The sequence below is a fragment of the Gorilla gorilla genome, chromosome 15, assembly GCF_029281585.2.
Source record: "Gorilla gorilla gorilla isolate KB3781 chromosome 15, NHGRI_mGorGor1-v2.1_pri, whole genome shotgun sequence".
Lineage (NCBI taxonomy): Eukaryota > Metazoa > Chordata > Mammalia > Primates > Hominidae > Gorilla > Gorilla gorilla.
Window position 1 is genome coordinate 32,481,884 of NC_073239.2, and position 20,332 is coordinate 32,502,215.

Below are 20,332 nucleotides of genomic sequence, written 5' to 3' on the forward strand. Positions count from 1 at the left end.
GTGAAATGACAGGAGGAAGTCTGGAAAGCTAAGCTGGTGTCATATGCAGGAAGAAGGAAGCTGAAGGCTGTGGCCTGGGTTGGAACTAGTTTGCTGGAAGTGAGTGTACAAAAAAGTAGGTGACAAGTGGCCTTGTGGTGAAGGAAAAACTTCCAGTTTGGTAGTAAAATGAACATGGGGGAAAGAGAAAGGAGTGTCAGCCAATTTGGAGCCCTCAAGTCTCATGAACAGCATGACATGGCAGTCTAAGCTGGAGTGCTTTTTTTTTTTTTTTTTTTTTTTTTCAATCTTGAGACAGAGTCTCGCTCTTGTTGCCCAGGCTGGAGTACAATAGCACGATCTTGGCTCACTGCAACCTCCGCCTCCCGGGTTCAAGCGATTCTCCTGCCTCAGCCTCCCAAGTAGCTGAGATTACAGGTGCCCGCCACCAGGCCTGGCTAATTTTTGTATTTTTAGAAGAGACGGGGTTTCACCGTGTTGGCCAGGCTGGTCTTGAACTCCTGATCTCAAGTGATCCACCCACCTTGGCCTCCCAAAGTGCTGGGATTATAGGTGTGAGCCACCGCGCCCAGCCGGCCAGAGTGTCTTTTATGGGGCTTAGATAGAGCAAGGAATCCAGTTTGGGAGTACCCTGCTGGGGTGACAGTGAAATTGTGCTGGAGGAAGAGGTGCCAGTAACAGCAGGTACAGGTTCAGCAACTCTTCTCTCTGACTCCTCTGTTCTCAGGCCCCAGGGCCTCTAGACCATAGTTTCAGGCCACCCTCAAGTGTCTCCTCTTCATTTAGACCTCCAGTCTAACTAACCTCAGGCCCGATGTTGGGGCCTTCCAGCAAGAACTGTGGAGCCCAGACTTTACCATGTGAAGTTGGTGGCTATAGTGCCTGGCTGAAGGCTTGGTGCCCAACTCACACCCTAATCTTATCTGCCCAGAGGGTACCTCTGTAGTGTGCCAGGCCCAGGACCCACAGGGCCCAGGCAGCATCTTAGCCAGAACCTGTGGGCAGAGGAGAGGAAAGAGGCTGGAGATGTCAGCAGGAAGAGAACCCCAGTGCCCCACTCTTAAGTTTACATCTCTATCTGTGACCACTGCTACCTTCTTCTCCCAGAAAATCAGATACTGATTCCTCTTTCAATAAAATTTTATTTTAAGTCCTTAGTGAATATCTAAGAGGAAAATATAAAGTGCTTGGCTTTAGAGTTGGGAGGTCAGGGAAGAGGGAAAGGCCCCCTGGGTTCACACCATTTGGAATTTCCTAGTCCCTTACAGATGAAAGAGGGCGTATATCTCAAAATTAAAAAAAAAAAAAGGATAAAAAATTAGCCTTGAGTTCTCCACCAGCCAGTGTGTGCGAGGATTTTCAGGACACGATTATCACGGACAACTATTGAGAATTATCACAAAGAGGACAGGTCAATCGTGTGAAGAATGAGTCTACTTCAAAGGAGACAGGAAGAACAAAGAGGTGAGGTGGAAGATGGGTCCCCCAGGCTCTACACCAGGGACAGAATGGCTGCCTGCTGCTCTGGAGTCTGCTCCAGCAAGTATCGGGCAAAGGCCTGCTCCATCTGTATTGGAAGAGATGGAGAAGAGCGTCTCAGTGCGTGCATCAGGGACAGACACCACCCCCAGGAGCTCCTTCCCCACTGGGAGACCCCCTTCGCCTCCTGGAGCGCCACTGTCCCTGCTCTCATTAGATGGGTACTCTACCCCTGCTCCGAGCTCACCTTCACTGTGATAAGATTCTGTGGAGTATGGCTGGAGCCATGGCTCTCTTCCCAGAAATTCAGTGTTACCTGGAACTTCGGTGGGGGGCCCAGGCCCTGAAAGTACCTGGCCAAGTCTGAAAGAGAAAGGGTCCAGGGTTCGAAGAACAAAAAGAAGAGAGAGGGCCACAGGCAGGGAGGCAATAGTGAGGAACCCATGATGGAGAGAGGTAGGAGGGGGTCTTGCCAGAGCAGGAGCTGCCAGGTCAGAAGTACTTGGAACTAAGTGCTACTCACCCATGTGCAAATAGGAAAGGGTGCCCCTGCCTCATATAAGTGCTTAGAAGTAGCAGATCACAGCACAGCCCGACAAGCTCTCTGCTGGGAGAGTTTAGAGTCCTCCCAGGTAGCAGCCCTGGCTGCTAACACAGATGTGCCCAGACCTTTGCTACTTGCTCACATCCTCCCAGTGCTAGGGCACCCATGGCCCTGGGAACACCCACACTCTGCACCCCCTGTACACCTGGTCCCACTCTTAAGGTCAGGTTTAGAATTGAGTAGGAGCTGGAATTGGATGGGAGAGAAGCGCAACCCTAAGGCATGCCTGGAGTGTGGTAGAGACGGTGCAGCCAGGGCCAGTGTGTGTGATGTGTGCCAGCTCTCCCAAATGTGTGTATGTAGGAGAAGGCCATGAGGCTCAAAATCTCTGTGCCAATTCTTCTGTGCACCTTCACATAGTGACTGCATGCTTCAGTGTGATGGTGTTCTCCAAGATATGACACTCTTGTGCTGGGCTCTACCTGAACCACCTCTTCTATTGTCTTGGCTGGAGGAGAGCTGCCAGGTAGCTGCCAGGCTGGGCATATGGCCACACAGGATATGCAACACACAAGCGCAGGAGTGCCATGCATAGGCTACATGGAGGATCTGCTGGCAGACAGGGAGGTAGCAGGACCCAACAAGTTGGGCCCAGGGGGTACTAACAGGTAGGAGGTGGGAGCTCAGGTGCCCAGAGAGAACAGCCTCACCTCTGCAGAAGTAGGCGGTTCTGAAGAGCTCCACGCACTCGTTGCTGGGCAGCAGATGCGGGCCTGGCCCAGGTGGAGCCTGGGGTGCATTCCAGGAGATGGGGATGGGGCAAAGGCGCTGCACGAAGAGGCCTCGGGGGTTGCTGGCCACTAGGATGCCCCTCTCAAGCTGGCTCAGCAGGCGCTGCGTGGGCTCCAGTGGGCCAGGCTTGGGGAACAGCACCTGCTCCATGCTGCTCTCAGAGCCTGAGGGCTCAGCCACAAGGCGGCAATCCAGGCTTTGCACCTGGGCCTCGCCCACCACGCGCCCGTTGTAGATGAAGGTGAGCAGCAGTGAGTAGTCTGGGGATAGAACAGCCCTACCTGGTGCTGGAGGAGCATGCAGGCTGGCAGCAGCCCCTCCCCAGGGGAACAGCTCCACCTCCCCTCCCCGCATCAGCCAGGGGGCTTCCTCTCAGGTTTTCCTATCACTGAGGCAAGTAGCTAGTATGTGATTCACCATGAGGCCTCAGGGCTCAATGCCCAGGGGCTTGTAGTTTACTAGAAGGTCCCTTGAGATTGGGCCTCTGTTTGGCCCAATGAAATCAATATCTCAATGTAGATTTCCAGGAGAGTGTATAGGGTGGTATTTTTGGGAAGCAAGGTTTTTGGAGTCTGGCCAGGCATATGGAATTCTCGCCACCTAGAAACCACTGCCTTGGGCTATGGTAATGTGGGTACAGTTTGCTGTAAGCCCTGACTGACTAGATAATGCATGCATAGTCAAAGGTGGAAGACCTCAGGGGCACAGGGCACAGGAGAAAGTCAGAAATGCCACGTACCTGGCTCTGGAGGAAGCAGAAACTCCAGGGACCTCTGATCCCCTTGAAAGGGGGCCTCAGTTGTGTCTGTAACTGGAAGGGAAGCAAAGGCACTGGTCATTCAGAGTGGGACTGGGGAGTCCTGGGCCAGAGGGTGTGGCATGGGGGACGACACAAGAGGCAGGGCAGGTGGTACCTTCCTGTGGCTCAGGGCTGCTGCTGCTGCTACTCCCGATGTCTGAATGGACTGCTCCCCCACTGGCCCCCTCCTCCTCCTGCGGACACAGTGTCTTTTTATTTTTTTTCTCTTTTTTTGAGACAGAGTTTCGCTCTTGTTGCCCAGGCTGGAGTGCAGTGGCGCGATCTCGGCTCACTGCAATCTCCGCCCCCCGGTTCAAGCGATTCTCCTGCCTCGGCCTCCTGAGTAGCTGGGATTACAGGCAGATGCCACAACACCCAGCTAATTTTTGTATTTTTAGTAGAGACGGGGTCTCACCATGTTGGTCAAGGCTGGTTTCGAACTTCTGACCTCAAGTGATCTGCCCGCCTCGGCCTCCCAAGACACAGTGTCTTTCATTGGCCCACCTCTCCCTCTGGTTACTGTCCTGCCCTTAGGCCCACCCAGTTCCCTCTCCATCTCTTACATTATTGAGGGAGTCCTGGAGCACAGAGGGACTGAGTGTGCAGTTCTGCATGGCATCCTCTTCCTCCTTCCTCTCAGAGGACACAGAACTGTGCTGTCGCTTTGATGGTGATTTCTGAGTCCCTGGCTGGCCTGTGGAATTGTTGAGGGACAGAGAAAGGTCAGGGTCTTGAGCAAGGACAGAGGGTGAAGGAGAGGTCTGAGGCAGTGAAGGATGGGCAGGTCTAGGAAGGGAAACCTGGGTTGCAGCCCCCCAAGGGCACGGACAGGGCAGAGCTATGAGAAGCCTGGGGGAAGCCTGCACATCTATCCTTCCTCCCCAGTCTGCTGAGTCTAGCAGTGGTTGGACAAGGGGAAACTCACCAGAGACGGTTCCTGGTGGCAGCAACTGATACACCTTGTAGGGCTCAGCAACATCCATGCGGCCCCTCTCAGGAACCTCCTTAAATTCAGAACTCTTGTTGAGTGCACAGCGCAGGCGAGTCTTCCAGACAGCCGGACCTCCTGTGTCCCCCTCCTTATACTTTCCCTTAAATATTGCCCAGGCCTAGGAAAGAAAGCAAGGGAAGAAGAGGCAGTGTGTTACAAGCTCCACCTGCCCCTCCAACAGGACTGGCTTTACAGGAGTGCAGCTCTGAGCTCAGAAGGGATTATGCAGGGTCTGTGCTCTGCGTTGCCATCTTGAAATCCTTGGAAATTTTTTTTTTTTTTGAGACAGAGTCTCACTCTGTCGCCAGGCTGGAGTGCAGTGGTGCGATCTCGGCTCACTACAACTCCACCTCCCTGGTTCAAGCGATTCTCCTGCCTCAGTCTCCCGAGTAGCTGGGACTACAGGCATGCACCGCTAGGCCCAGCTAATTTTTGTATTTTTAGTAGAGACAGGGTTTCACCGTGTTGGCCAGGCTGGTCTTGATCTCTTGACCTCGTGATCCACCCGCCTTGGCCTCCCGAAGTGCTGGGATTACAGGCGTGAGCCACCGTGCCTGGCCAATATCCCTAAAATTTTTGAACAAGGTCTCCACATTTTCATTTTGTACTGGACTCTGCAAATGATGCAGCTAGTTTTCCTCTCCAATCTGTCCCTTATCTGAAACCCAGGAAGACGCAAGTGCTCGAGGGTGAGTGTACCAGTGTATACACTATCCCTCACGCAGAGGAACAGTGGTTTCCAGGCCCTTTCACCTTGAAGAAGGCAGCATCCTGGTCCTCCCGGAAGTCCTGCTTGCCTGCATGTTTCCAGGGAATCCGGAACATGGTCTTAGCTGTATCATCCCAGCACACTCCGGGAAACTGCCCACTCTCCACTTGCTCCACCACCCAGTTCCGGAGTTTTCGGGTGCAGCGTGCCCTGCCTGATGCCATCCTGGGGGATAATAGGAGCAGGAAGCATCAGAACTGACACTTTGGGAGGGAACATCTCCTGAGACCCTGGCCATTGAGACTAGATTCTGGCAACAGGTCCCAGAGATCCCATCCATCTTCTTTTAGCTCTAAACACATTTCAACACTCTATGGGACAGAATTGTTTCCTTTCTGCCATCACTAGCAATGACAACAACAAAACCCCCCAAAACATTGTTTTTAGCATTCTAAGCTGTGATACCTGGAAGGAAACCTTGGGCACTGGTCTTAATTTTAGGACTTTTCAGAAATGTATTGTTTACAAAAGAATTCCTTTGGTGATAGTTCCTGGTGACAGGCCCTGTCTAGATTCCCGAGCATCAGCAGAGGTAGGTTCTGCTGAGATGCATCAGGCTCTTCACCCACCGCCCCACAGCCTACACAACCTAGCCTCTGACCCCCCACCCGCTGCCGGCCCCAGGAGTAGGTGGGGCAGGAAGTAGGGGTGGGGGTGGAGCTGCAGCAGAAGTGGGCAGGGCCAGATGGCAAGGAAACAAACGGTCCACTGAGGCTGGGGCCATGAGCCTTCTTCCTTGAACAATCCAGCAGTAGGTCCTCCTGACCTTTGCCTACAAGGGTCTGGGGAGCTGGCCCTTGTCAGTCTCACTCTCAGGCTGAATCTCCCACTTCCTGACTTAGAGATCTTCTGTCTATCTCTCAGTCTAACAGAGGGACCCCTAGGACCCCTGCCCTCAGTCTGGCTGGACTTTCTAGCCCTAGATCCCAGGCTGACTCCCATCCTTGGCTGATCTTACCTGAGTTGCTGTCCAGGCTGTCGCAGGGCTCAGACGACCTCAGCTTAACTCCTGGCTGGGCGGCTGATCTCTCCGCCCCTTTCTACAGTCCCCACCCTAAGTTTCAGTTCTCCTCCAGGGAGGGCCTTTTCCCAGAAATCACGTGGTCTGAGTTGCAGGGAACTGGCGGCCACTAGAGGGCAGCAGCATCTGAGCATCTCACTATCAGGATGCCACTGTCACAGCAGGGGGGCCCTGCCCTGCCGGCTCAGCTCCAGCCTGGCTCATTCCCCTTCCGCCCTCAGATACTCTTGCTTCTATCTGACCTCTGGGTGACACCGTGGCTTCCCCAGGGAGGCCAGTTTCCTGGAGTCAGGCCTGGGACCTCTGGATTGCTGTGTACACCTGTGCATCTGCATTCCCCCACAGTGCCCACCTGATACATATTGGGTGACTTCAAATACCAGTCAAATTCTATGAAAGGAAAAAAGGAGGCAGGGAGGGAGGAAGCCCAGGCCAGGTTGCTGGATGGGGAGGGCCTCCCTTGACCACCCAGGGTGTCAACTCCTTCCTGGTCCTGAGTCCAGGGAGGGTCAGGCACTAGGTTGCAGGGGGCCCTTTTCAGCAAAGCTCTGTTCACCCCGCTCTTTCCCTGGTGCCCCTAGATGGTGGCACCAGGAAGAAGGACCACCAAGAAGCCTGGGTGGTAAGATGCCTCTTTATTGGTGCTGGAGCTGTTCCTGAGGGAGCAGGCCATGGGACCCTCATCGGGACCCTTGCCCTCAGCTACTTCCGCCTGCGGGGGATACTCTGTCCCAAGGGTACCTCTTCTGTCAGCTTCTGCAGAAGGAGAGAGAAGGTAATGATATTGGAAGCCTGGAGCTCAGACACAGTCAGCACCAGGTGACTTCTGTAGGGTGGGTTAAGAGGTGAGGCTGGGTGGAGGCTATACCTGTAACAAGCGGGCCTGGTAAGCAGGGGGATCCTCTCCAGCCAAAGGCTGGGGGCGTACGTGCAGGTAGCGCTCAGTGGCCGTCTCCAGCTCTTCCACCTCATACAAGGTGGCTGGGTCCAGCGAGTGGGCATTGATGAGGCTCACAAGATACTCTTTGTAGTGTGCCCTGGGGAGAAAAGGGAGCAGAATATCTGTTCTGTTGGCTAATATTAACTGAGTGTGTCTAACATAGCTGGACTCTGAGACACCTGGACGAACAAGATTAACAACCCACCTGTGCCCACACTGCCTGCTACTATCTACCCATGCCCTTGCCCAGAAAGCCTCCTCCCTCCCACCCACTGCAAGACCTACTGCTCCCAAGGACCCATTTTACTGCCTGGGCATGCCCTCACCACTTCTACCCACTGCCCAACACCATGCCCATGTCCTGCTGGCACTCACTGGCACAGGCCAGCATAGCCAGCTGGAGTTTCCTTGCCACAAGCTTCGTCCCTGAGCCCATTGGGAACCTCCTTCTGCTCCATCACTCGGCAGCCGCCTAAAGGTGAGGGAAGAAGGGAGCCTCTGTTGGGAGGCCAATGACCACAAAGCTCCAGAACTGGGATATCCACAAGGCAGGGAAGGCAGCCTCCAAGGAAGGGACCGAGCACAGCAACTCCTGCTTTCCCAGTGGTGCTGGTCGGTACTCAGAGGTGCCATCAATGGCAGACCATCTGATACAGAGGCAGGGACCTTGTCCCTACTTTTATCCAAGCTGGCTTTTGGCTCATAAACACATACCCTCTTGAGATAGCTTTTTTTTTTTTTTTTTTTTTTGGTTGTTATTTATCTCTTGACTAGTTAACTTATTCTGGGAAGATCTTACCTCTTTTTTTTATTTTTTTTTTTAAATAGAGACAGGGTCTCACTATGTTGTTTGGGCTGGTCTCAAACTCCTGGGCTCAAGTAATCCTCTTGCCTTAGCCTCCCAAAGTGCTGGGATTATGGGTGTGAGCCACCACCACTCCTGGCTATTGGCTACCTCTGGTTTTTTTTTTTTTTTTGAGATGGAGTTTCACTCTTGTTGCCCAGGCTGGACTGGAGTGCAATGGCACAATCTTGGCTCACTGCAATCTCCACCTCCCGGGTTCAAGTGATTCTCCTGCCTCAGCCACCCGAGTAGGTGGGATTACAGGTGCCTGCCACCACACCTTGCTAATTTTTTTGTATTTTTAGTAGAGACAGGGTTTCACCTTGTTGGCCAGGTTGGTCACGGACTCCTGACCTCAGGTGATCCACCTGCCTCGGCCTCCCAAAGCGCTGAGATTACAGGCATGAGCCACCGCGCCCAGCCACATTTTTTTTTTTTTTTTTTGAGACGGAGTCTTGCTCTGTTGCCCAGGCTGGAGTGCGGTGGCGCGATCTCTGCTCACTGCAAGCTCTGCCTCCCGGGTTCATGCCATTCTCCTGCCTCAGCCTCCCGAGTAGCTGGGACTACAGGCGCCCGCCACCACGCCCGGCTAATTTTTTGTATTTTTAGTAGAGATGGGGTTTCACTGTGTTAGCCAGGATGGTCTCGATCTGACTTCGTGATTCACCTGCCTCGGCTTCCCAAAGTGCTGGGATTACAGGCATGAGCCAATGCGCCCGGCCGGCCACCTCTATTTTTTAAAAAATAAATTTAAAACCTATAGCACCTGGAATTCCCAGCCAATCTCTCATCCAAGTACTAACCAGGCCCGAACCTGCTTAGCCTCCAAGATCAGAAAAGATCAGTCACATTCAGGGTGGTATGGACTGTAGACTTACCTCTGTCTACACTGTAAGAAGTGACAGAGGTTAGAACCATATGTAACACCTTTCTGTTGCCCTCATGGAACCTAAAACAGTGCCCTGCAACTAGCACTTCTCATTAAACACTCATTGAATTAATTAATTAATTATGATCATTTGGGAATGGGAGAAGAAAATTAGTATTAATGCCTTCTTGGGTACCAGGTTCTTTAAAGATGTCTTATGTAAAATGGCTTAGCTGCAAGGTGGATACTACCTCCATTTTACAGCGGAAGAAACAAGGCCTTGGGTCTCAATTAACTTGCCAAAGGGCATGCAACAAGTGACCCCAGACCCAAGCCTCCCCTTTACCCATCACACGGTGGGAGCCCAGCACACCATCTCCTCTTCTCAAAGGCTTGTCCTAACACTCACCTCCAGGGACTGCCCGGGCCCCAGCTGGAGGCTCTGTATTAAACATGACGTTATTGTCCTGAGGAGGAGAGACAGATGGGTGTTACATTCCCCTTGATGCCAAGTCCCTGTTGCATTTCCTAGCACGGAGCCTTTTCCATTCTTGCCCACCCTGGGCCCTGTTCCCTTCTCTCCTGGCCACCTCTGACCTGTAGCAGCTTCTGAAGCCGGAGAGCAGTCCAGTCCCGCAGGTAGAAGAGGCAGTCTCGAGGGTGGTGGCCGTGCAGGGACTTTTTCACCCTGCAGTTAGGCTCTGGACATTTCTGGCAGAAACCCAGATGGGAGAGAGGAAGTTGGAGACTGTTGGGGTCCTGGCCTCTCAGGAACCCCTGCGTGAGGGGTGTAAGGGTGAGGGGAGATGGAGACATTGGAGGAGCAAGCAAAGGGTAAGGGGATAGAGAGTTGTGCTTTACATCCCGTTGACCTCTTCTCTTCCCCGGGGCCACTCCTTAATAGCCTCTGACTCTCAAAGCCAATGGCACCCCCCACCCTTCCATCCTTTCCCCAACTCTCTGGGCTCACATTCTTGGCGTAAAAGGCATTGTAGCAGCCGCTGCAGAACTGGTGGCGGCACTGGGTACAGTGAAAGTGCATGCAGCCTCCTCGGGCCAGGGCGTACGAGAACTTGCATTTGGGGCAGTCTGCAAAGGACAAGAGGTCAGGGCTGGAGCTGCCGCTGCAACTCAAGGCCCTCAGGAAGAGAGCTGCTGGCAATGACAGGCTTCTGAGCAAACAGGCCAAGTAGGGAGGCCTTACCAATGCCGTTTTCCTGAAGATACATTGCTAGGCCTTGGGCCTGGTATTCTGGGTCGTTCATGCGTTTCCAGTTCTGGAAGTCCTCACAGCTCCGACCTCGGTGCTGCTCCTCCCACTGCCAGAGGGAAAGTAGGAGCTTTCCCTACGTGGGAGCTCTATCCCATCCCCTGGCCTTTCTTGCTGGCCCCTCCACTCACATCCAGTGGTTCCCCAGCTTGGTTTATGTCACTGCCACCTACCATTTGCTCAGATCTCAAAATGAGAGGCCATCCTTGGTCCTTTCATTTTCTCCTACCACCTCACACTCCTTTTGCCTTGTTTCCACCCCACAGACCATCTCAACCATATCCCCTTTTCCTTCATCCCTACTGCTACCACTTTACTCCAGGCCACCATCAGACCATGCCTCAATTGCTTGCCTCGGTTACTAGTCTCTCTGTTTCCCATTCCTGCTCCCCTAGGGTCAATTCTCCCCATGGCTGTCAAAAGTCCTTCAAAACTGTAAGTCAGGTAGCTTCCACAGTATTGGTGGTGTTTTGGTTCTGTGGTAGTCTCAGGTGTTCACTTTATTTCAGACATGATGCAGATGAAATTTTTTTCGTATCAAATATTACACTTCTTTTTTTTTTTTTTTGAGACGGAGTCTCGCTCTGTCACCCAGGCTGGAGTGCAATGGCGTGATCTTGGCTCACTGCAGCCTCCACCTCCTGGGTTCAAGCGATTCTCCTGCCTCAGCTTCCAGAGTAGTTGGGATTACAGGCACATGCCACCACACCCGGCTAATTTTTGTATTTTTAGTAGAGACGGGGTTTCACCATATTGGGAGGCTGGTCTTGAACTCCCAACCTCAAGTGATCCACCCACCATGGCCTCCCAAAGTGCTGGGATTACAGGCGGAAGCCACCATGCCTAGCCAAATATTACACTTCTTAAAAGATAAATGTGGCTGGGCATAGTGGCTCATGCCTGTAATCCCAGTACTTTGGAAGGCTGAGGCGAGGGATCACTTGAGACCAGGAGTTGGAGGCTGCAGTGAGCTGTGACTGCACCAGTGGACCCCACCCTGGGTGAGAGTGAGTTCTTGTCTCTAAAAATAAATAAATAAATAAATAAATAAATAAATAAATAAATAAACGAAAGATAAATGAGATAGTATCACCCTTGCTTTATCTCAGAATGAAGGCAGACGGACGCCTGCTTCACGTGGCCTCCAGGGCTCTACAGACCTGGCAGCTGGCTTCTCTCTGACCACCTGCCATTCCCACCTTGCTTTCCAGGCTCCAGCCATACAACACTTTTTTCTGACTCTGGCCTTTCCATGTGTTGTTCTTTCTCTCCCAAATGCTCTTTGCATAGCTGGCTTCTTTTTAATGTTTAGGCCTGAGCTTAAACCATTTTAGAGAAGACTTGTCTGACCTCTCTACCCTAAGTAGGTCCGCTCTGTTACCCTGATCTCAGGTTCCTGTTTGTTTTCTTCATAGAATTTACGCCTATGTATAATTAGTTCCTCTGGCTTACTTTCTTTCCTTCCTTCCTCCTCCCCTTTCCTTTCCCTCCCGATTTCCTCCCTCCCTCTGCTTCCCTTTCTCCTTGTGCCTAGTCTTTCTGACTAGTCTGTAAGCTCTTTTGACCTCAGAGCTCATGTCTGTTTTGCTCTCCAGTACACAAACTCCCCTGAGTCTAACACAGTACCTGGCAGTAGCTCAGCAAGTATTTCTGAAAGGATCAATGTGCCTCACCTGGCGCTTGCAGCGCACACAGAAGGTCTGGTGACACTGGGGACAAGTTGCCTCCAGCTGCTCACGCTCATATATGAAGCCAAAGGAGCACTGGAAGTGCAAGAGCATAAAGTTATCAAAGGCCTGACCTGGAACCATCCCCTGCCCCTCCACAGTAGCTCCCCTGGGCAGGCCACTTACCTGGGCACACCACAAGAACTTGGGGTCCCGCATCAGCACACCCTCGGTCAGCTTCTTATGGAACAATGCATAGGCATCTGGCTCTAGGCTCTCTCGAAGCTGGGGACAGGATGCAGAGGTGGTGGGTGGGAGGGTTCCTGTTCAAAGCTCAGGGTACCTGAGTCCTAGAGGGGCTGCAGTACCTGGATGTCAAGGGTAGAGAAGTAGCTGAGCAACTGTGTGTCATCGGTGAGGTCGGGGCGGCCACAGGCAGGGCACACCATGTCTGTGATGTGCTTCTCCTTCAAGGCGATGGTGAAGTGCTGGCGGAAGCAGTCAGGACAGATGGTGCACTCACAGGAAGTCAGGGACTGCATCTGGAGGGTGAGGGGTTGGAAGGGAGGGGTCAGAAGCCACAGCTGCCAGGCTAGGGAAGAGGCAGTGGCCAGGTGTCCACTAAGAAATCAGGGTCTAATTAACAACTGGGCAGGGTTAACAGCCTCAAGTGCCAGCAGGGGCCAGGCAGGCAACCTAAACATCTGAAGACAGTCGGGTGGAGGAAAATAGACAATGGTGACACCTAAGGTAAAGGCAAAAGTGCCTATAAAAACATTCATATTCCATTAAATATACAAATAACATGCTTGAAATGACAAAACTATAGAGGTGGAGAACAGATTCATGGTTGCCAGGTGACTAGAAGTGGGGGCAGAAGGGTATAACTAAAGAGGTACATGAGAGAGTTCCTTTGTGGTGATGAAACAATCTGTATCTTGATTATGGTGGTGGTTATATGTATCTATACGTGGGACAGAATTGCATAGAACCACACATACACACAGCGGCATATCCATGAGAAAAATGAACAAGACCTGTAGTATAGCTAACATTGGAGCAATGTCTTATTTCTTGGTCTTGATATTGTACTATAATTATATAAGAAGTCACCACTGGGGGCCGGGCACGCTGGCTCACACCTGTAATCCCAGTACTTTGGGAAGCCAAGGCGGGCGCATCACTTGAGGCTAGGAGTTCGAGACCAGCCTGGCCAACATTGTGAAACCTTGTCTCTACTAAAAATACAAAAATTAGGCCAGGCACCATGGCTCATGCCTGTAATCCCAGCACTTTGGGAGGCTGAGGCAGGCGGATCACCTGAGGTCTGGAGTTCCAGACCAGCCTGACCCGTCTCTACTAAAAATACAAAATTAGCCAAGTGTGGTGGCGCATGCCTGTAATCCCAGCTACTCGGGAGGCTGAGGCAGGAGAATCACTTGAACCCGGGAGGCGGAGGCTGCAGTGAGCCGAGATCACACCATTGCACTCCAGGCTGGGCAACAAGAGCAAAACTCTGTCTAAAAAAAAAAAATTAGCCGGGCATGATTGCAGATGCCTGTAATCACAGCTACTCGGGAGGCTGGGACAGGAGAATCGCTTGAACGGGGAGGCAGAGGTTGCAGTGAGCCATGATTGCGTGACTGCGCTCCAGCCAGGGCAACAGAGCGAGACTCCGTCTCAAAAAAATGTCATCGCTGAGTGAAGGTTAGTGAAAAATACACAGGACTCTATGCACTATTTTTGAAACTTCCTGTAGATCCTACAATTATTTATTTATTTAATTTATTTTGAGACAGAGTCTCACTCTGTCGCTCAGACTGGAGTGCCGTGGCGCAATCCTGGCTCACTGCAACCTCTGTCTCCCAGGTTCAAGAGATTTTCCTGCCTTAGCCTCCCAAGTAGCTGGGATTACAGGCACCCACTACCACACCTGGCTAATTTTTGTATTTTTTGTAGAGACAGGGTTTCACCATGTTGGTCAGGCTGGTCTCGAACTCCTGACCTCAGGTGATCCACCCACCTCAGCCTCCCAAAGTGCTAGGATTACAGGTATGAGCCACTGCACCTGGCCAACTTTATTTATGTATTTTATTATTTTTTTTAATTAATTTTTTTTTTGAGACGGAATCTCATTCTGTCGCCCAGGCTGGAGTGCAGTGGCACGATCTTGGCTCACTGCAACCTCCACCTCCCAGGTTCAAGCGATTCTCCTGCCTTAGCCTCTCGAGTAGCTGGGATTACAGGCGCACGCCACCACACCTGGCTAATTTTTGTATTTTTAGTAGAGACGGGGTTTCACCACGTTGACCAGGATGGTCTCAATCTCTTGACCTCATGATCCACCCACGTTGGCCTCCCAAAGTGCAGGGATGACAGGCGTGAGCCACCATGCCCGGACCTTTATTTATTTTTTTAGAGATGGGAGTCTTGTTTTGTTGCCCATGCTGGTCTCTAATTCCTGGCTTCAAGGTATTCTCCCACCTCAGCCTCCCAAAGCTCTAGGACTACAGGCATGAGGCATCATGCCCAGCAAAATTCTTTTTGAAAACATAGCCACAGTAGCACTGTCACACACACACACAAAAATGAACAGTAATTCTTTTTTTTTTTTTTTTAAGACGGAGTCTTGCGCTGTTGCCCAGGCTGGAGTGCAGTGGCGCAATCTCCGCTCACTGCAAGCTCCGCCTCCCGGGTTCACGCCATTCTCCTGCCTCAGCCTCCTGAGTAGCTGGGACTACAGGCGCCTGCCCCACACCCAGCTAATTTTTTACATTTTTAGTAGAGATGGGGTTTCACCGTGTCAGCCAGGATGGTCTCGATCTCTTGACCTCATGATCGGCCTGCCTTGGCCTCCCAAAGTGCTGGCATTAGAGGCGTGAGCCACCGCGCCCAGCCTGGTAATTCTTTAATATCAGCAAATATCCAGTTTATAGGAATAAGCCCTTCTTAGTTCCTGAGACTCGACGTACTCTAGGTCAGAGTAGTTAGACTGGCTCTGTATGTGTTTTATTTTGGTTTTACTCTGTATTTAAAATAATTGTAGAGGTCAAGAGTTCGAGACCAGCCTGGCCAATATGGCGAAACACTGTCTCTACTAAAAATACAAAAATTAGCCGAGTGTGGTGGCGGGTGCCTGTAATCCCAGCTACTCAGGAGGCTGAGGCAGGAGAATTGCTTGGAGGAGGCAGAGGTTACAGTGAGCCGAGATCACGCCATTGCACTCCAGCCTGGGGGCAAAGGTGAAATTCCATCTAAAAAAAATAAATAAGTAAATAAATAAATAAAGTTTTACGTTTTAGAGATATATACGGAAACATTTATAAACTATATTATGCCTGATATTTGATATCATAATAGCCATCTGTGTATATATGTGAAATAAAGACTGATCATGTTTGTTGACAATTGCTGAAGCTTGATGACAAATACACTGGAAGTGGAGGGGTTGCAGGGGGGTATGAGAATTTGTTATACAGTGTAGTACAATTTTTCTACTATTGCATGTTTGAAAATTTCCATAATAGAACATTGTTTTAAAAGGGAGAAGATAAGCCTGTTCCTGACCTCCCCCTCCCAGGAGCCTTCAGGGGTATATGGGCAACTGAAGAGCAGAAGACAGGATCAGAGATGGAGACTGGGGTAGGATGGGAGTCCAAAAGAATAGAGTAATTCTTGGACCAGGTATCGTGGGGAGGGACTTACCCGGTTGTGGGGCAGGGCCCAGCCACACACGGCACACTCCTGGGCAAGCAAGCGGCGCAGGAAGGCCCGGTCCTGGCTGTGCCTCACAGCTTCTACCACATCCCCCAACTCATAGTTCCTGGGTGTCTCCTGCAGCAGTGACAGTGCCAGCTCTGCCCGGCCCCAGCTGGGGAGTGCGTAGACTGCCAAAAGCCGCCTGACCAGGCTCTGCAATATGATTCAGGTGGAGGGGGGAAGTGCTGTCAGACTCCAGGGACCCTTCCCCTCAGCTCCCTCTTGCTCCTCTAGGTGGACCCTTGGGCTTCTTGCCTCCTCCCAGCACCTGCTTGTCCGGCCCATCCCAGGAAGGGGTGGGCTCAGGGCCACTGTCCCAGAGGCGCTGGCGGAAGGGCTCTAGGCGTTGGCGCTGTAGCTCAGTCAGGGCCCGTGACACATCACCTCCGTGCTGGAACAATGCCTGGAGAGACCCCTCCTCAGGCCCAAAGCCTAGAGACTGGAGCTCCTGCACCTGCAAGATGGGAGTGGCGAGGGGGAATGAAGTGGGAAAGCAAGCAAGGGAGAGTGTGAGAGATGCAGACTCTCGACCCTATCCCATATCCAGCACAGCTGATACCTTCCTTCGCCTGGTCCTCACACACTCCTCCACAGCTTCATCAAGGTTGCCATGACGATCCAGCCAGGCTCTCCGGGCCTCCTGACAGGAAAAGGCACCCAGCCCAGGGTCCTGCTGTCCAGCCAGCTCTGCCACCATCTCCAGCACGTAGGGCAGTTCTGAGCGCAACCACTGCAGAGGCACCTCAGTGCCCGAGTACTGCAGAGCTGAGAAGATCTCCTCTGGACAGGCACCTGCGGCTTCCCCTTCCTAAGGCACAGTCCCGCCCATCAGGAGGGGCACCCTTCACCCACCCTCAGCCTGAACTAAGATGGTGACAGTGGCTCAGCTCAGACATATGGATCATGTCATCAGTGTACAGCATGGTAACTGCCTCAGTAACAGGCAGCTGCTGCTAACAATAACAAGATTCATAGAAACTATTAACCACCTGCAGCATCTCCTTTCCCAGACCAGCTCAGCCCTACCTCATCTCAGGCCCAGTCCTTACCTGGATCATGCTCACTAGCTGGAGGCCTTCCTCCCGCATCTTGTCTTGGCGCTGCTTCTCAGGATCTCCACAGGAACTGGGCAGGGGGGCACTAAGGCGTCGTGGGGGCCCAGGCTTGGGGGGTCCCTTTTCCAAAGAGCTGGCATAGGGCCGGGGGGCATGTTGTACTGGAATGGGGCTACTAGTCCGGTTGCACATAACACACACCCAGCCAGGGCTCGAGTTGCAGAAGGTACAGTGAATACAGTACCAGACTTGACTCTGGGCAGAGGCCAGCAAAGCATCCCCCTGCTGGGAAGGCAGAGAGAATTATCCCTTTGACTGGCTGGCTGAAGTTCACAACAGAAATACAGGGAGTTGGGAGGAACTGAAGGAAAACATGGGATAGGGAAGAGAATGCCTGAGGTAACACACGATAAAGAACTGGGAAGGCCAGTTACCTGAAGGGGTTGCAGGCAAATGCCAGCATCTCGGGAATCCACCACCAAGCTGGGAGGCTGGGCCAGCCGAGGTCGCTCACATATGGAACAGAGCACAGCAGCTGCCTCATTCTCAAAGGTACAGCTCTGGCAGGCCCACCGACCCCGTGCAAGATCAGGTTCTAGGCCTCCAGTTCCTTGGGGACCCTCAGTTCCCAACCCCAACCCCTTACAGCCTCGGGGCCGATCACAGGCCACACAGAGCACTGCCCAAGGCTCATTTAGCATGGCACAGGCAGCACAGTGCCAAGGCAAACGAGCACTTGCAGGATTAGGGGAAGAAAGAGAGCTGTCTCCCAGGGCCAGCAGGGAGGTCGACTGGGGCCGTGGTTGGGCTGAGGCAGGTAAACTGTAATGGAAAAGCAGACACGGCCTGCTGAAGTGGCACCTGGTGCCTGGATCCCTCACCTCTAAGCATTCCCCATTTCCTGGGTAACAACACATGTCACTGGCCTTTGCACACATTGTCCGTCTCGAATACTCCTATACCCATAGCCTATGCAACATTTAAATGACAGCTTAAAGCTCACTTCTTCCTAGTAGATACTGCTAACACACGGCCTGACCTACACTAGGTGTTTAAAATATTGCCACCTGATTCAGCTGACCCTTCAGACTAGGTTGCAAACCACCTATTACCATAACAACCTGGGTTACTGCATTTGCTACCTGCTTGATGTGTATGTCTATTATCTCCTTCAGGGTTCTGACTGGCTACTTGTCCTCTATTAAACAGTCTTTAGCACAGAAACTGGCAGGTAGTCCATAATCAAGTGATCTTAAGTTCTCTAAATTTCACTCCCACCCAGAAGAGAAGCCCTCTCACCTGGGGCTCAGGTGGGTACCCTGCAGGACCCCAGGCAGGGTCTGGCGGAGGTGATGAGCACGGGATGGGTGTCCATGGAACAGGTGGTCACAGGCTGGACACAGGGCCTGTTTACAGGATGGGCAGTGCAGTGTGCCTGGGGCAGAACCACAGAGGAAGCAGGGACCAGGAGTGGAGCCTGGAGAGCAGGAGAGATGGAACATCTTTCCAAAAAAGACCAGGTTACATCTGAATCTGCTGTGGATGGGGGCAAATCACAAGACTACTTTTTAAACATCTGGACCCAAGGAAACAATTTTAATCTCTTTTAAAAAACAAAGAGGCCGGGCGTGGTGGCTCACGCAGGTAATCTTAGCACTTTGGGAGGCTGAGGCGGGTGGATCACTTGAGGTCGGGAGTTCCAGACCAGCCCGACCAACATGGAGAAACCCCATCTCTACCAAAAATACAAAATTAGCCGAGCGCGGTGGCGCATGCCTGTAATCCCAGCTACTCGGGAGGCTGAGGCAGGAGAATCGCTTGAACCCGGGAGGTGGAGGTTGCGGTGAGCGGAGATCGCACCATTGCACTCCAGCCTGGGCAACAAGAGCAAAACTCCGTCTTAAAACAAACAAACACAAAGGAAGATAACCAAGAAGACAGAGGAGCATCCCAAATTTCCATCAATATAGCTTCCTACTTGGTCCCCAATTTAGGACCAATAATACCTGGGACAGAGGGTGTGGTGAGGGGGCCAGGAGCAATCTCTCTCAATAGGGGGTCAAATTCTGAAAGCTGCAGCATCTGAAAAAGAAAGGGCAGGGAATGAACAAGGGTTTAGGGACACAGAGTCTCACAATTCCTGTTTCCTTTGTACACCAGCCCCTTTCCTGCCTTCCTTACATCATCTTCAACCTTGTCTTCCAACAGCTGCTCCAGTGCCTGCTGTCTTGGATGAGTATTCTGCAATAATACAGATAAAAACGGTTTCCACCTAGACCCCTAGAACAAAGCCCTCCCTCTAAGCCCTGGTCCCTTAACATTCACAGAAGGAAAATCAGCACCCGGAGCTCCCAGAATGCTGAACTATGCCCATAGTTCAGCAGCACGGGGGTCCTCAAACTTACTTGAGTTAGGCTGGGCTCCCCAGCCCTGGTGCATAAGTCCATCAAGACTAGAGGAGCATCTCACCTGCAATAGCAGGCTGAGCTCTGTCCGAAGCAGCAGTACTTCCAGTGTGACTGTAGCAACCTGGTGCTCATCTGGCTCCTCCTGCCCTTCGGGGAAGCTCAACCCATCTGGTTGCTCCTCTGTGTAGCCATATAATCGCAGCACATCTCGGCCCCCCTGCCACACATTCAAACGAGTCACCACCCAGGAGGTTTCCTGCCTAGTAGGGCTGGACCCCTTCCCATTCAGCACAACCTCAGGCCTTTTCTAGCCAAACCCCAGCCCCCTCTCCCATAAGGCCAGGGGATTCACCTGCACAGCATCCACCGTGCTGCGAAAGACAGGGTTATTAAACTTGACACCGCGCCAGTACCGAGGCCGCTGAGGGCTGAGAAGGTTGCGGCCATATTTCTCCAGGATGTTCAGAGCCGTGGACAGGGTGTTGAGGTAGTTTCGGGGCTGGGAGCAAGGAGAGCAGAGAGGTGTGAGCGTGGCCTGGGCCTCAGGCCCTGGTGTCCCCCTTCCAAGCGGGGCCGGGCCTCACCTCCCCATGAGCGTTGCAGCGGACAAGGCGTGCGGCGTCCAGCTGCAGGTAGCGGGCGGCTAGCGGTAGAGAGCTGGCTAGTAGCGGCCGGAGCTGCTCCAGGGAAAACGCCTGCCCGGAATCCCTCCTCAGGGCGCTCGCCAGCTCCTCGCGGGCCACCAGGAAGGCCCGCTCCTCTTTCTCCCCCGGCATCCTGAGGCAGGAGTCAGCCCCAGCCTCTCCGCCCGCCAGGACCCGGCGCGGGCAGCGCGCGGCCCGAGCGCCGCCCCTCCCGTCTGGTGCCCGGCTTTGAGGCCCACCCCGGCCCACGCAGCCGCCCCAGGTCACTCAGACCACGGTCACTCTCCAGCCCCCGGCCCAGCGCCAGGGTTGGCCGAGAACAGGAAGTACTAGGAGAGAGGGTGGGACTGCGACCCAATTTCGGAGGAACGGGCGGGGCTTAAGGTTAAGGTTGGAGAGGTGTCAGGAAACCAGGGGGCGCGGCCAAGAGGGAGGGCCAGGTCCCAACCAATGAGAAGGCAAATGGCTCCTGGCTCCTCCCT

General features: G+C 52.8%; 2 protein-coding genes across 6 annotated transcripts; both read right to left on the reverse strand.

The window, feature by feature from the left end:
- Positions 1-1,122: 1,122 nt before the first annotated feature.
- On the reverse strand, positions 1,123-6,943 carry IRF9 (interferon regulatory factor 9). 4 transcript variants are annotated; one of them, XM_055362307.2, is made up of 9 exons: positions 6,333-6,943; positions 5,403-5,539; positions 4,540-4,723; positions 4,178-4,308; positions 3,730-3,808; positions 3,555-3,626; positions 2,734-3,102; positions 1,727-1,842; positions 1,123-1,567 (listed from the first exon to the last, which is right to left on the reverse strand). In XM_055362307.2, exons 2-9 carry the CDS (start codon positions 5,445-5,447, stop codon positions 1,493-1,495), a joined length of 1,071 nt encoding a protein of 356 aa, XP_055218282.1. In that variant the 5' UTR covers positions 5,448-5,539; positions 6,333-6,943; the 3' UTR covers positions 1,123-1,492. The 4 variants fall into 4 exon arrangements, with proteins under 4 accessions (XP_055218282.1, XP_055218283.1, XP_018864870.1 ...); XM_055362308.2 differs by having other exon boundaries at positions 2,734-3,075; positions 6,333-6,940; XM_019009325.3 differs by having other exon boundaries at positions 5,359-5,539; positions 6,333-6,940.
- Positions 6,944-7,011: 68 nt separating this feature from the next.
- On the reverse strand, positions 7,012-20,278 carry RNF31 (ring finger protein 31). Of its 2 annotated transcripts, none has more exons than XM_019009312.4 (21): positions 19,791-20,278; positions 19,559-19,705; positions 19,268-19,423; positions 18,980-19,039; positions 18,805-18,880; positions 18,098-18,275; positions 17,233-17,620; positions 16,793-17,083; positions 16,303-16,383; positions 16,012-16,197; positions 15,690-15,896; positions 12,353-12,526; positions 12,171-12,269; positions 11,991-12,080; positions 10,252-10,366; positions 10,018-10,136; positions 9,645-9,758; positions 9,457-9,514; positions 7,711-7,807; positions 7,264-7,432; positions 7,012-7,151 (listed from the first exon to the last, which is right to left on the reverse strand). In XM_019009312.4, the coding sequence occupies exons 1-21, from the start codon at positions 19,980-19,982 to the stop codon at positions 7,098-7,100; spliced, it is 3,051 nt and encodes a 1,016-aa protein (XP_018864857.1). In that variant the 5' UTR covers positions 19,983-20,278; the 3' UTR covers positions 7,012-7,097. The 2 variants fall into 2 exon arrangements, with proteins under 2 accessions (XP_018864857.1, XP_004055031.1); XM_004054983.5 differs by having other exon boundaries at positions 16,303-16,551.
- Positions 20,279-20,332: the final 54 nt, after the last annotated feature.